We start from the raw sequence: 14,558 nt of genomic DNA on the forward strand, positions 1-14,558 counted from the left end.
GCTTTTGTTCTTCACTTCGCAGATGCTTTTTTTGAAATTAATAAAAACCAGAAACAAAAATTAAAAATTACATGTTGCCTCTGACGACATTCGAACCCGAACATGCTGGGAGCTAAGAACTAACAGCTAGCATCTCTACACATTCAGCTACAGCCAGACATGCAAATGTACTTTCAAATGCTTAACTTCAATCACATGTCGTTAAAACACGAGCAGTGATCGGGTAACAATAAGCTGGAGCAGAGACACGAGTTGGTCCGCTACAGCATGACAGAGGAGCACTTTTGTAAGTACTCCAATATACCACAAATATACTACATGGTCCAACGATTTTTGCAGGGAATAAGCAAAACTGCCGCATCTGGGGATCGGAAAACCTTCACGTGATTGTCGAGAAGCCAATGGTTCCTCAAAGAGTAATAGTTTGGTGCAGATTTGGAAACGGTAGCGTCCGCCCACTTTTCTTTGAAAATGCTACTGGAAATTTCATCTCAGTCAACGGTGAGCGCAACAGGGGCACTATCAAAAAGACTTTTTGCGGAGTGCCGCGAAGGACTGATGTTATTCTAACAATCCATTGGCGAATATAAAGCAAGCCATTCGTGGGATAGAGCCAGAAACCGGCACCAAGGTGTTGAAAAACGGGGTTTACAGGATGCGCCACTGAAAAGCCAGCCGAGGCAGCTACATGATTGAAGTCGCGTTCCATAAATAATGGAAATTTTTGCTCTTTTGAATAAACCAATAATAGACGTTTTTTTACACGTATACGTATCTGCGTTTAAAATTTGTATGGAGGTGTAAGCGACAAACCACTATATGGACCACCCTTTACATATATTTTTCACCCGTTAGGCAGCTGCACCTCCCGACATTACATTTATGGCTGGTATATTCAAGCCCAGTAGCATCGATACACAAATAGACGCTGCCATAAATGCTACCAGCCGTGCAAATGTCGTCTATAGTCATACGCTCGTACTTTATATTATTATACTGTTCAAATCTACAATACATACTATACCTAAAGATATGTATGAATGCATCTAAGTATTTGTGCATGTAGACGTCTCCAGCAAAGCGGAGAAATTTCTGCGACTTTGCGCAAAACGCAATTAAACTAAAGAATTTTAATATTTTACGCTCAACCCATGTGAGTAAATATCAGGCGAGCCATTGTGCATCGAAGGGAATTGCATTTTCACATCGTTGGCCTTTCTTAATCGGATTTTGCCGTACGAAACTTTGCATGAAATGCAAGTGCAAACAAAGTGAGTTATATTTTTTTTGTATAACTATTCATACCATGATACAAAAAAATAAGGTAACTCCACTTGATGACATTCGTTGTTGTTTTCAGTTGTCAGCCATCTGACATTTGATAAAATTAAAATATTTCATCAAATTCATGCTAAATTATTCCCCGAAGGTATTTTTTCTTGTAAAGGTAAACGAATAGATGTAAAAACTAGCAAAGTTTAGTGAAATTATTAAACATAAATTAAAGAGAGAAAAAAATATCTTCAGATATAAATATGGGGCAGTGCTTTCGAAAATTGCAGTGCAGAAGTGTACAAGGAAAAACATGAGAGATATGGATTATTAAAGTATTTTTTTCAGGAAGCAATTGAAGGCGAGATGTATGTAGTTTGAAGAGTATTGGGGCTTGTGGAGGGGTAGGTGCTTTGATTCTCGTTGCGTTAGAACTACACTGCCGGAACAAAGTATTGGCACAGCAAATTTTTCTCAATATATGCACCAATTTTTATTCTAAATTTTGATTTCATTCATCAGTGCTATTTCTCGTTGCGTTAGAACTATGTATTAGTTTTTTATTCAAGTAAACATGCGGCTGCTGAGGTGTAGTGGTAAGCAGTGCCCGCTTCCACTCCACAGGGCCTGGGTTCAAACTGTGGTCAAAGCAAAATCGAAAAAATATAGAAACGAGGTTTTTTCTTTACAGCGGTCGCCCCTTGGCAAGCAATGGCAAACCTCCGAGTGTATTTCTTCTATGAAAAACAGCTTCTCATAAAAATACAATCGCCGTTCGGCATCAAGGCGCACGCCACAAATCGGAGGAAAAGCTCGGCAAAATACTTATATATATATATATATACATATATATATGAAAGCGCCATACTATTATTATTATTATTAATTATGCACTAGAAAGTTATGAAACGATTTTAATTGAGGAGAACATTTTTTGGAATGAGCTTTTCAATTCCCAACAGATTAAAAATTTAAAATTGTATACGAAAATAAGAAAATTAAAATAAATTACTATATAATGATCACGTAAGGATACAACTAGCGGACCCGGCGAACTTCGTCCCGGCCAAAATCATAATTTTATTTAAACAAAATTTAACCAACCACCCAATTGCAGCTGTGTATGACTGTGGGTCCTGCATTCGTCCCGCATGAATTCGCCACGAATGCACTCAAAGCTGTTAATTAACTTGGACGCTTTGTTGAGGGGCCAATCGCGTGGCTAATTGCCCTTGTGAATTCCAACCGCCTGAGCCAATGTTTCATCTTCCGATCGGCGGCATAAATATTTTCAAACACTGAAAGTAGAATTTCGAGAATTCGAACCATAACCGCAAAAAAATGCAAGCTTCAAACTTTCTCCTTTTGTATTGTTGATCAAAATTGTATCATTGCATGATTGAAGAACGCGCTATCTCAGAATTTTATTGAAGAACCCCATATCTCAGAATTCGGTTCAAAAATGCTCTGTCTGAGCTGCCGATACAAAAACGCCTTATCTTAGCACATTTACAATATATTGTTGCGAATACTGCGGCACCTCGAAGCGAACAGCAAGGAAATGGCAAAATGTTTGACGAAACAGGTAGAACATTCGAAAGAAAGAAACGTCAAGGGGATGAATACTGCGAACAACGAGAGAATGAGAGAATGTTCGATAGACAGCAGAACGTTCTAGAGTTGCCACGAGTGCGAGCGCAGGTAAATAAGGCCGTTGCTACAGCGCGAACAAGTCAGCAAGCTACCAGACAATCAGTTGCGAATTAGCAAGCTATAAGTTCAGTTGTGTTAGAAAGTTTTTTAAAGTCTTTTAATTGCCTTGACAAGTGTTGTTAATTGTTGTTATTGCATAAAGAAGTTTTATAAAGTGCTTATTCTACAATAAAGTTAATTGTACTGTAATTTGGTCATCATGAGCGTTTATTTAACAATCCAGCGATACTGACCTTATGATTTTTGGTAAATCCGTCAGGTAGTTAAGGACAATCGTGACAAATGGTTTCAGAATTGGGATTTTTAAATGGGAGTTGGAGAAGTGAAATTTAGCAACTTCCGGATGGAAAGTAAAGTTACTATCACGGCTGCGAGAGGCTATGGAAGCAGAAGGCATCAACGTGGACAAATACGACTTCCAGCGTAAACCCGACGATAAATCCGCAAAAGGACGAAGAAGAGGTAGATGCTGGTTGTTCATCGAAGGATATAGAGCAGTCGTCCACGAAGGTTGAAGAATAGCAAAAGGCTCCTAGTTCATCAACAGCTCTGGACATTACCACGTTATTGGCTGCCATGTCACAGATGATGCAAGGACACCTGGAAGCACAGGATATATGCATGTCGGAGAAGGTGTCATCGCAGCAGGATGAAAAGATCACCCAACTTCAGGAAAATCTACTCAGGGACAACACGGAACTCAAAGCAAGGCAGGAAAAAACCGAAGAGAAGCCGGATAAGATCGAAGAGAGAGGTTAAAGTCGAGGAAAGGGTGGGTGAGCTGGAAGGTCTCCACCATTTGCCGTTGAATCGTCCAGCTACTTCGACGAACCGTCCCAAGGTAAAAATTTCATTCTTCGACGGCACGATTCCTTTCCAGGTCTTTACGCTCCAGTTGGAAAAAACGGCTACAGCAAATAGGTGGATCATGAAGGGTAAGTCCGCTGCGTTTTTTGTTAGGTCATAAGGACCTGCAGCGGAAATCTTGCAAACAGTTTCCGAGTATGAAAGAGAGTGGATGGGCGCTGTGGAGAGACGTTTTGGAGCACAGGAAGCAAATTTACCATATGGAGATGGAGAATCGCTACCAAAAAGCAAACGAGTCTCCACAGGAATTTGCCTCCGAGACTGAGAGGTTGGTTCACTTGGCCGTTGGATACGCATATCGAAAAGGTAAATATCCAGAGATTCATCAACGGAATGAGGGATATGTATACACAATAACAAAATCTCATATGCTCAGACACGTGAAATGGCGGCGCTCCTAAGTAGACCAGCTTATAAAGCCCATCGAGTGGAAGTGGAAACACCGGAAGAGACAAATGAAATGCTAAAGGAGGTAATCCAACTGCTGGGAGAGAAAAAGGATGGCTCTGGCAAATGCTTTGATGTGGGAAACCAGGCCACTTCGCCTGCGATTGCAGCGCAAGTTCCAACAGAAACAACTACTAGGCAGGACGCAAACGCAGAGCTGAAGAAGATGAATCAAACTCCAGTCGGTCGTTAAACTAAAACGAGACAGCAGGAAGGGCCGCCTGCTGGCTCCAGTAGTTGAAGGGCCCATAATCTCCGTCTCCCAAATTGGCGGGAAAGCATGCATCCTCACTGTAGGTGGATGTGCGAGTGGGCAAGAGCGAGTGCTGATAGTGGATACTGGAGCGTCACATTCCATTATTCGATCTGCTTTGGCCACTTTTTATGTGAAGCCACTACCTGGAGCAAAGTTACGGGCTGCAACTGGTGAGGGCACCAAAGTGTCGTATTTTTGTTATTATTTCTGTAATATCTATTGACTTTTCAAACCTAGCAAATACTCGGCGTGCTTCACTGCGCTTTATAAATATTTTTGTGTGGTTACTCCCTCCCAAAACCCTTAAGGCCAATCTACATACCACTTTGGCGTTGCGTTGGCGTTGGGTCGCTTTGACAGCAGCGAGAGTAACGCCAGTGATTGCTACAATGGACGCTTGGCCACTAAATTAACGTACTATGGACATATAAATTAATATTTCATATCAATAAGTGCATCAAAAACGACATTTCTTGCCCGAATTTGATAAAAAAGGAAAAATATTTCACATAATTTTAATTATTTATTTGCAACAACTGACGAACAACGCACGCGAAAGATGCCTTGTGTTAGCGTTAGCGTTGCCAAATTTTGGCTATGTGGACGGCTAGTTTTGAATTCATATATTCATAGTCAGCTGTTGAAGCGACGCCAACGCTACGCCAAAGCTGTATGTATTCGGGCCTTTATGGCCTGATTAATAGAAAATTAAATAGATTTAAAGAGCTTTATGAGGTGAAATTCGACTTTTTCCTGGAAATTTAATTTATAATTTTATAACTCGAGTCTACAAAGGTGTATTAATTCAATATTTACCTTATCTTATCAATTTAACCCTCTGCTACTGACGTGACCGCAGTTTCCCCATTATACTAACGTGTAGTCTCGCAGACTCAAATTTTCCAGATCAAAATATTTATATTAGTTATTTATTAATAAACCTTTTCTCGATTTAAACCTGAAATTCTATCAATATTTTAAATACCAATTAATGAAATAGTCATATAAATAAACTATATGTCGAAAACTAAGCGTTTTTAGTAACCAATGCTACTGAAGCTCAGGATAAATATCGAACCTTCGGTGTCTCTCAGACTACCCAGTCAGTCGCAGAGGGTTAACTGAATTAAATCTTTCAAATAGGTGACAAGCCGCTTCAAAAATATTTTCGACAGTAAACTTTTTTAAACCTCTTCAGTTTGATACCCGTATTGTAATATTTCCTTTATTTTAATAATTTAATTGAATAAAATTTTTCAAACAGGTGGCAGCCCTCCTCAAAAATATTTTCGGCAGTAAACTTTTCTAAACATCTCTAGTTTGATGCCGATATTACAATATTTCATTTATCTTATCAATTGAATTAAATTAAAATTTTCAAACAGGTATAAATTGTTGTTAAACTATTAGAATTTTTTCGCTTCATAAAAAATATTCATTAACTAAATAGCGTCTAGCAGATGAATGTATGTATGTACATTAGAGTGGTCCAAAAACAATAAAGTCGGATTTTTTTTTTTATGCCGCCACCCCCTAGGATGGTTCCATACCGAAAACAAATATACCCCTACTTTTTTATTTTGAAATCAAAAAATATTTATAACTCATGGTTGTGTGTTTGATTATAATAAATAAATAAATAAATAAATATGGGGAAAAAACAACTTTTCGTAGAAATGGTGTAAAATTCTTAAAAATCAATATTTTTCGAACGGAAAACCGTGGTTCTCCTCAGGAGACTTTCAATATTAATATCCAATTGTTTATTTAACCATTTTTTAATATTAAAGATTTTTTTATTGGTCCCCCCATTGCATTTTCTAGGGGTTTTGGAGGACCTATAAAATATAGTTACCATGAAAAAATAGTTAAAGAAACAATTGAGTATTATTACTGGGAATCTCCTGAAGATAAGCAAAGTTTTTTCGATCGAAAAATATTGATTTTCAAGAATTTTACACCATTTCTACGAAAAGTTGTTTTTTCCCCATATAAAATACATGGAAAAATTTGAGCGCTGTGAGCACTCCCTAAATATTTTTTTATTTCAAAATAAAAAAATAGGGGTATATTTGTTTTCGGTATGGAACAATCCTAGAGGGTGGCGGCATTAAAAATCCGACCTTATTTTTTCACATACATTTTTGGATCACTTTAATGTACATACATATATATCTATGTATGTATGGCATTGGTATTTCACGTCTACGTTTACACAAATATATGGAATCACATCAATCTAAGACAAATTTGGATTATAATAAATATTTATTATTAACAATAATGCACCTTGTTTCATACTTTTAGGATTCAGTGATTTTAAATTTTGCTCTGTACGAATCTTCATTACGAACGGATTCAATAAAGGCTCTCTACGAATTTCGAATTTACGTTTGTAGCTATTCGGATTCTGTGATAGCACTTTCGTAGATTTCACGAAAATGGAAGCTACGATGGATTCTGTGATAGCCCTGACTATGTGCGTGTAGCATTGGAGGATTCTACTTGGTATTGAGTCAGAAATTCTGAAACGGGCCACTTCAATTATGTGATATTTTATTTCCAATCAGAAGGGGTATTTTTTCATAACTGTTGACAATGCAAACAAATGTCTAACTTTGACTTTGACAAAAACATTTTGTTTTATATATCGACTAGTCAGTGATCGGACTTGAAAAAAAATTTGTGTGGTAGAATCTGGAAAAAATGTGGTAGTGTGGTAGGTTTTGGATCAAACTTTGTACAAGAAATTAAAAAAATTCTGCAAGCTTTCACATAAATTAGAATCCAAAAAAAAATTAATTTTAGTATAATAAAGTGCAAGATTGAAGTTGCTAAAAATTGCGTTGAGTTTTGGGAATTTTTTCCTTGAACTTGTAAAGCAGTTCCTTCCATATCAAGATATTTGTCGAACATATTTTAAAAGATTTCTGCAACCTTGCGGAGTGCTGCCAGTTTTTCTTTTTATTAAAAAATGGGAGTTATTGAGAAAGAGGGCGTGGCACCTCCCATACAAACTGAATTTCTCACACCACATACACATTTTAATGTGAGAAATTCATTTTGTATGGGAAGTGCCACGCGCTCTTTTTCAATAACTCCCATTTTGTCCCATGACTTGGCGCTGTTATCTCTACGATGAATACTTCCAGAGATATTGTGTGCGAAATCTTCAGTTTGTATGGGCGGTGCCACGCCCCCTTCATATATCGAAATTGTTTTCCTTCTATTATCATCCCTGGAGGATTTAGAGTCGATGTCCAAAATTTCAAAAATATCGGTCCAGCTGTTATCGAGTTTTTCAAACAGAAAAAACGGCTTTCAAAATGTATATCAGTACATATCAGTATAGATAACAAGTTGAAAATTATATATCTCTATACTAAGTCATAGCACTCTACGATGAATACTTCCAGAGATATTTTGTGTGAAAGCTTCAGTTTGTATGGGAGGTGCCACGCCCCTTGATATATCGAAATTATTTTTCTTCTATTATCATCCTTTGGGGGTCTAGAGTCGATGTCCGAAATTTCAAAAATAACGGTACAGTTGTTCTCGAGCTTTTCGATTAAATAACAACGGCTTTCAAAATATATCTCAGTATAGATGACAAATTAAAAACATTTTTTGATTAAATGTTTCCTATGAGAAAATGTTTGTGAATAATTTTTTAAATAATTGCAGGCATTTGAAATTAATTTCAAATATTTTCCAAAAAAATTGGAAGCATTCAAACGTAAAAATTTGTTTCCTTTCATTTTTCAACATGAATGAATAAAAAACAAGTAAGAAAGTCTAAGTTCGGGCGGAGCCGAACATTAAATACCCGGCGCAGGTACCGCTACATGGTAAGCCGGTGTGTATCAGTTTTGAGTAAATTAGCGTCCTTAAATTTCGAAATATTGAAGTTTCAAGCATTTCTGAAATTTGCCGTTATATGAAAAGTGGTCGTAATTTGAATCTGATTCCAATAATTTTCAACGTTTTGCTTCTATGTTCTATGAGTTTGGTACAAATTGGTAGAACGGTTACCGAGATACATATAAGAGGGCGGTGCTATGCCCATTTTCCAAAATTTTGTCATAAACGTATTTCTTGGCAAAGAATTGTTGCAAGCATAAATTTTGAGTAAATTAGCTTTAATATTTGTTGATTTATCGAAGAATTCGTATTTCTCCAAATTACCGTTATATGGGAGGTAGGCGTGGTTATTGTCCGATTTTAAAAATTTTCGGCCATTTGGTATGCTGTAGCAAGACTAACAACTGTGCCAAGTTTGGAAGAAATTGGTGCAGCGGTTACCAAGATATACACATGTATCCATAAGTGGGCGTGGCTACGCCCATTTTCCAAAAAATGTACAGTATTCTTATTTTTCGTCTAAAGGTTATTGTAAATATCAATTTTGAGTGAATAATCTTCAGTAGTTACTAAAATATCGCAGTTTTCGTATTTCGGAAAATTACCGTTATATGGGAGGTAGGCGTGGTTATTGTCCGATTTTGCCCATTTTCAATACCATCCGTCCTACGCCCAAAAGAAGTGCACATACCAAGTTTCGTTAAGATATCTCAATTTTTACTCGAGTTATCGTGTGCACAGGCGGACGGACGGACGTACAGACAGACAGTCACCGCTTAATCGACTTCTCTTTTCATTCTGATCATTTATGTATACATTACATAACAACAACCGTTATCTGAACAAAGTTATAATACCCTTGTGCACAAGTGCGCTCGGGTATAACTAGAGCTTTTTCAAAAAAATCGCCACGGATAGATCGACGCGAAATTTAATTATCTCTTATTAAAAAAAAATAAACTTGAAATCGGTTCATATTTGGGCTCTCAAAATTGATTTATCCACACCAACCTTTTTTGCCCCACTGTGCGCTCTTTGGTGGAAGTTTTAAGAAAAAGATAAGTTCAGAAAAGGATTCCTCATACCAAAAAACCTGCGAATCGTTCCAAAACTGATACTTTTACCTCAAAATATTTTCCTTATCGAAAAAAGGCGGCAAAATCTGAATTGCCTAGGGGTGACAAATATTCAAATCTTCCACTGCATGTTTTTATACAAAATTTAAGCAATGTGGCAAACTCCAAATTGATTTTAGACCCATGGTTTCTTCGGCAAATTTACTTAGAATTACACGTGCAATATTTATGTGCTATACGCGCATAGTCGAAAAAATCTCCTGTACAAATTGACCCGCTCCCATATTAATTTTTCGTTAATGTCTATAATGTACGGACATCGGCCTGTTACAATTTTATTATATGTATAAACGTTTATCTTGCACTTTGAAAGCGAATTCGTTTTTGGTTACAATATTTAAGTATAAATCTTAATCATTTAATCTCGACAACATACAAAAATGAAATAAATTAACTGACCCGACATAAATTGTGTCCGCTCACACGCCCCTCATGCAAAATTCAAATCCTCTATGAAACATTCGGAAGATTTTTAATTAACTCGCATGGTTTCGGCTGGTCATCAAGAAAATGTTGTAGCGGCTATCAAACAGAACGGAGCAATCGAACAATATATTTTACGTATTGTATGTAGAAGTGTTGAACATGCATTTATTTATCTGAACTCTACCCCGCACTCAACCACACAATCACACCAATGGCGAACGCAAAGAGTTATGACCTTGACGCTATTTAAATAACCAATCACTCGAACAAAAACTGATACATATACAAAAACAGACACAAAGCAGCGGAGCATTAAAAGCAAACAAAATTACAGCAAGAAATTTTAAGAGCCACTAGGGCAACAATAGCCGTGTTTTATTTGTCCAGAAATTCAAGCTATTAGCTTATTTTGTATGGAGGACTTACCCAACATAATTATATTGGCTTATGAAAAGCTATCTTGGCTTGTATATTGAACAATGGGCATTGCCATTCAGCATCAGAAATTGTCTCCTTCAGCTAATCAGAAAGAGGCAAAAGCTTACTTTGACACTATTTGCTGTCAAACAACTGTCAAAATTAGGCTAACATAGGAAATAAGCTAATTTCGTTTTATTTGACCAAGATTTAGCTATTTGCTTGTGATGGTTGAATAAAACATGCCTAATATAAATTTTGAATGAACTATGTATTGCTCGAATTGCTGTTTATGATTATGTACCGTTTAGTAACACATTCGGAATACTAACAACAACAATAACTTCAAGACGTTAGGAACGTGTGTGGGAAAAACCAAGTAAATAGCCGATCAGGGAGAGGAGGATAGAATTTGAAGAAGCCATTATGAATTGTAGTACGCAAATTGGCAATAACGATGCCATACATCTAATATTTATATATACACGACTATAAAGGTATAATTTAAATTGAGCCAATTGCTGTTAAAATAATTTTATATGGGTGGTTGAGTAGTTTGGGGAATAAAATTTAACTATGAGTGAAACTGTTGAGACAGTCATCGAAAAGGCGCTTAGACGATATCTATAAATCGGAAAATGATCAGCCAATTACTGCCGATTCATAAAACTAAAGTAAAATATTATTATTCTATTAACCTATTTGTTTGGATACATTATTGTTGTTAATTGATCTCTGATGTCATTAATATTCATTACAACATTGACAAGCATTTTGGTTGCCGTTTTTTGTTAAATTCCGAAAGTAATCATTGTTTTGTTATATTAGTCGACAGCAAAAAATACTAGCGCACCTTTTTTACTTCTACGTTATTTTATGATGCTGATTTAAGACATATGTAAATATGTACCATTGGTTTCAGTGGCGGATCCAGCGGGGGGACGGGGGGTTTGGGGGTTAAACTACGTGTCAGTCAGTGGCGGACCCAAGGGGGTGTTTCAATACATAGACGCCATATTATGCCCACATATGCGCCATATTAAAACACCCCCCGTGGGCCCGCCACTGACTGACACGTCGTTTAACCCCCAAAACCCCCCAGCTGGATCCGCCACTGATTGGTTTCTTCAGATTAGCTCTTGTTGGCGAATTATTGCTAATTTATCAAAATATTTGATTCTCAAAGCTATGTTTTCCCTCAACATGGGAAACATTTATTTATGCATAGAAATATGAAAATCTTACGCTCGCACAAATAATAAAAACATTGTTTCGTATATCTTCGTTCAGGCTAAAGCAGGCACATTAGCAATCTTAAGGAATCAAATATGCCTCAAAACTTTTAACTTTCCTAAAATAAATTTAACGGAAGCTAAAAAATTTTCATCATATCATTAGCAAATACCACTTAGTCAATAAATGCAAGTCCGGTCTTTAATATGGTTAAAAATTTCGTCGCCATCGAATATTATTTGTCGTAGATATGGCGAAAAAACTAGATGCAGCGCTACACTGTTGCCAATCGGTATTTTGTTTACATAATAAATATCATTTGCTCATATGCTCATTTCTTACAATCTTTCCAACTAATTTGATTTCGAATTTTGCAAAAGTCGCGATAATCCGGAAAGAAGAACCGATCTTTCTTTTTCTGAAAATAATGTTATCTTCCACAAAAATTGATGCTTTGATGAATTGTATTGTTATTTTGGCTATCATTCTACTTCAAGGAATATCTGGCTCAGTAAATTATGCCGCGCGTGCCCAATTCATTTTGAATAGTGAAGTTAGGCCGTGATAAACAATTTGAATTAGGCCGCGCGGACGAAACTAATTTTGTGGTGGCGTCTTATTTTATTTGCCGTAGTTGCGTATACCATAGGCCTTTACGTTTTGTTTGCCAAAGCACTTCTTTCATAGCGTTAATTTGAAAACACTCAACTCACCTGTTAATGTCATCCATGGGTATCTTGGCAAATCAGCAATACTTTGACCGGCTCCTCCGGTGGACAAAACGCCCGATGATGGCTGCGTACATGCATTTCCGAGTGAGTCCACTCCAACGGCACCTGCAGAGGCGGCCGTTGCAGCAGCGGCATGCTGGTAGAATTGCGCAAAACTGGACGCAGAGGCAGGCGCGCTCATTGACTGATAACTGTTCATGATACTGTCTGTGTACCTGCTATAAAACAAAACAAAAAATTAGCAGAATTCCGAAAAGCAAAAACATATTAATTTCTAGGCAAATCGCCAAAATGCAAAAACTCAGCAATGCTCTTTTAAATGTTAAGTTTTTACATCTAGAGCTACCCGCCTTCCGTGGAAGCGGTTTCGTAATCTTCAAATACAAATGTTTGCTAAATGTTTACTTTTAAATTTGTGGATTACCGCTGTAAAAGCCAATGACACTGCAATTTAGAAAACAATTATGTTTAGTAGAGCGTACTGTGTTATTGTTTGTTTGAACCGTATGCAAATGTGTGAAGGTCAATATGCGTGCGAATTTTTCCATTAAGTCTCAGTTATTCCTTCAAAAGAGGCAGTGCTCAAGCATTTAGTCATGGTAAACTAAGTGTCACTCAACATTAGCTATTCGCTATTGACTACTGACCACTCTGTCGCACCCACACTTTTGAGGTGATGTAGCGGTGCGTCAACAAATTAGCCTAAAACGCTAATCATATTACTGCTAAGTTCCTGTTGCGCTATTGATTATTGACAATGAAGTCGAGTGTTGTGGTATTGTCTAGACAGCGTGTGTGTTCTAATTTTCTAGCTGGATTAAGTATACTTTTATTGTTGTGTTCCCAGCGCTTAGGTCAGCGTGACGCACGATTGCACCATTCTGTCGGCCATTATAGTGATAACACAATACTTGTTGTCATTAGATATAATATTTAGTAATAAACATACCTCTTAAATACGTATCGCACATTTAGTAATGTGGACAATTAATTAAAAATTAAAAGTTTGTGGGAAAACGCATTCAAAGTTTGATCAATTCATATGGTGGGTATAGAAAAAACAAATGGGGGAAAAAAATCCTCGCCATTTTTGGGGAGTTTAAATTTCTGTTAGACTGAACTTATTCACCTTATAAAGTGTATTAATTCTATGATAAAATCTCCAAATAAATTTGGAATTAATTATATTTATTTTACATAAACGTGCGATACATTCGGAGCGCCGAAACGAGCCTAGCAAACGCGCAAATTTATGCACATTAGACTGCATTACTCTCCATCCAAAAAAAAATCGGTACTATTTTTCTATTGGAATTATAAAACCTATTATATTTTAACACGTCCAACAAAATATTTCGGGAAGATATTAAGATTTACGTGAGCTGGACCGATTTGAAAATACCTCCAAAAATGTAGTTTTTTATGAATAAAAATAGTTTCTTAAAGATTTTTTTTTTTTAAATTCCCTCAAAAAACTTGCATAAAAATATTTAAAAAAAATTTAACGGAATTGTAATTAAGAGATTTTTGATGCTGTTTTTTAAGTTTTTTCAAAGATTGGTATAAGAAAAACTTGAATAACTGAACCGATTTTGAATCAAGAGGTGTCATTGGAATGGTATTTTCTCACCCTTTTTATATCTTTGCTAATAAACTCATTCAAAGGATGAAAGAAAAAGGTAGGGTGAACGAATATAATTCAAAGTTGAAGTAAGATGTGTTGGCATTTAAAAAAAAAATATTGCGACATGAATGACTTTTTTTTGGACAGAAATAAAAACAGTGTAAAAATACCTTTCTACTGAGGTCCCACAAGTCTAAATCGGGATAGTTTTGGCCCAGTTATTCAAGTTTTTCGCAAATCAATCTTTGAAAATAGTAAAAAAAACAGCATCAAAAATCTCATTATTACGATTCCGTTGAAAAGATTTTTAAATATTTTTATGCAGATTTGTTAAGCCTAATCTGGTTTGTCATCTGAGGAGACTTTTTTCAAAAAGTTATTTAAGAAACTATTTTTATTCATAAAGAACTCCCTTTTTGGAGGTATTTTCAAACGGTACAGCTCGCTTAAATCTAAATATTTTTCCAACCTTCTTTGCCTGAAAAAACCTCACAAATTTGGTATGTAAAAGTAAACAGACAATGTTTAATTTTGCACACACTGGGAGAGGAAACTGGTTACCTCTCGTTATATGC

General features: G+C 36.4%; 1 protein-coding gene across 1 annotated transcript in view; it reads right to left on the reverse strand.

Annotated features, from left to right (window-relative positions):
- LOC118738353 (homeobox protein abdominal-A-like) overlaps nucleotides 1-14,558 on the reverse strand; it is a 209,776-nt gene that overhangs the window by 171,607 nt on the left and 23,611 nt on the right. Inside the window, exon 4 of the mRNA XM_036469275.1 lies at nucleotides 12,342-12,574. Within this exon, the coding sequence (XP_036325168.1) occupies nucleotides 12,342-12,574 (233 nt within the window). The remainder of the gene's footprint in view (nucleotides 1-12,341; nucleotides 12,575-14,558) is intronic.

Source organism: Rhagoletis pomonella, unplaced genomic scaffold, assembly GCF_013731165.1.
Source record: "Rhagoletis pomonella isolate Grant_MI unplaced genomic scaffold, Rhpom_1.0 Rhpom_scaffold_00004, whole genome shotgun sequence".
NCBI classification, from domain to species: domain Eukaryota; kingdom Metazoa; phylum Arthropoda; class Insecta; order Diptera; family Tephritidae; genus Rhagoletis; species Rhagoletis pomonella.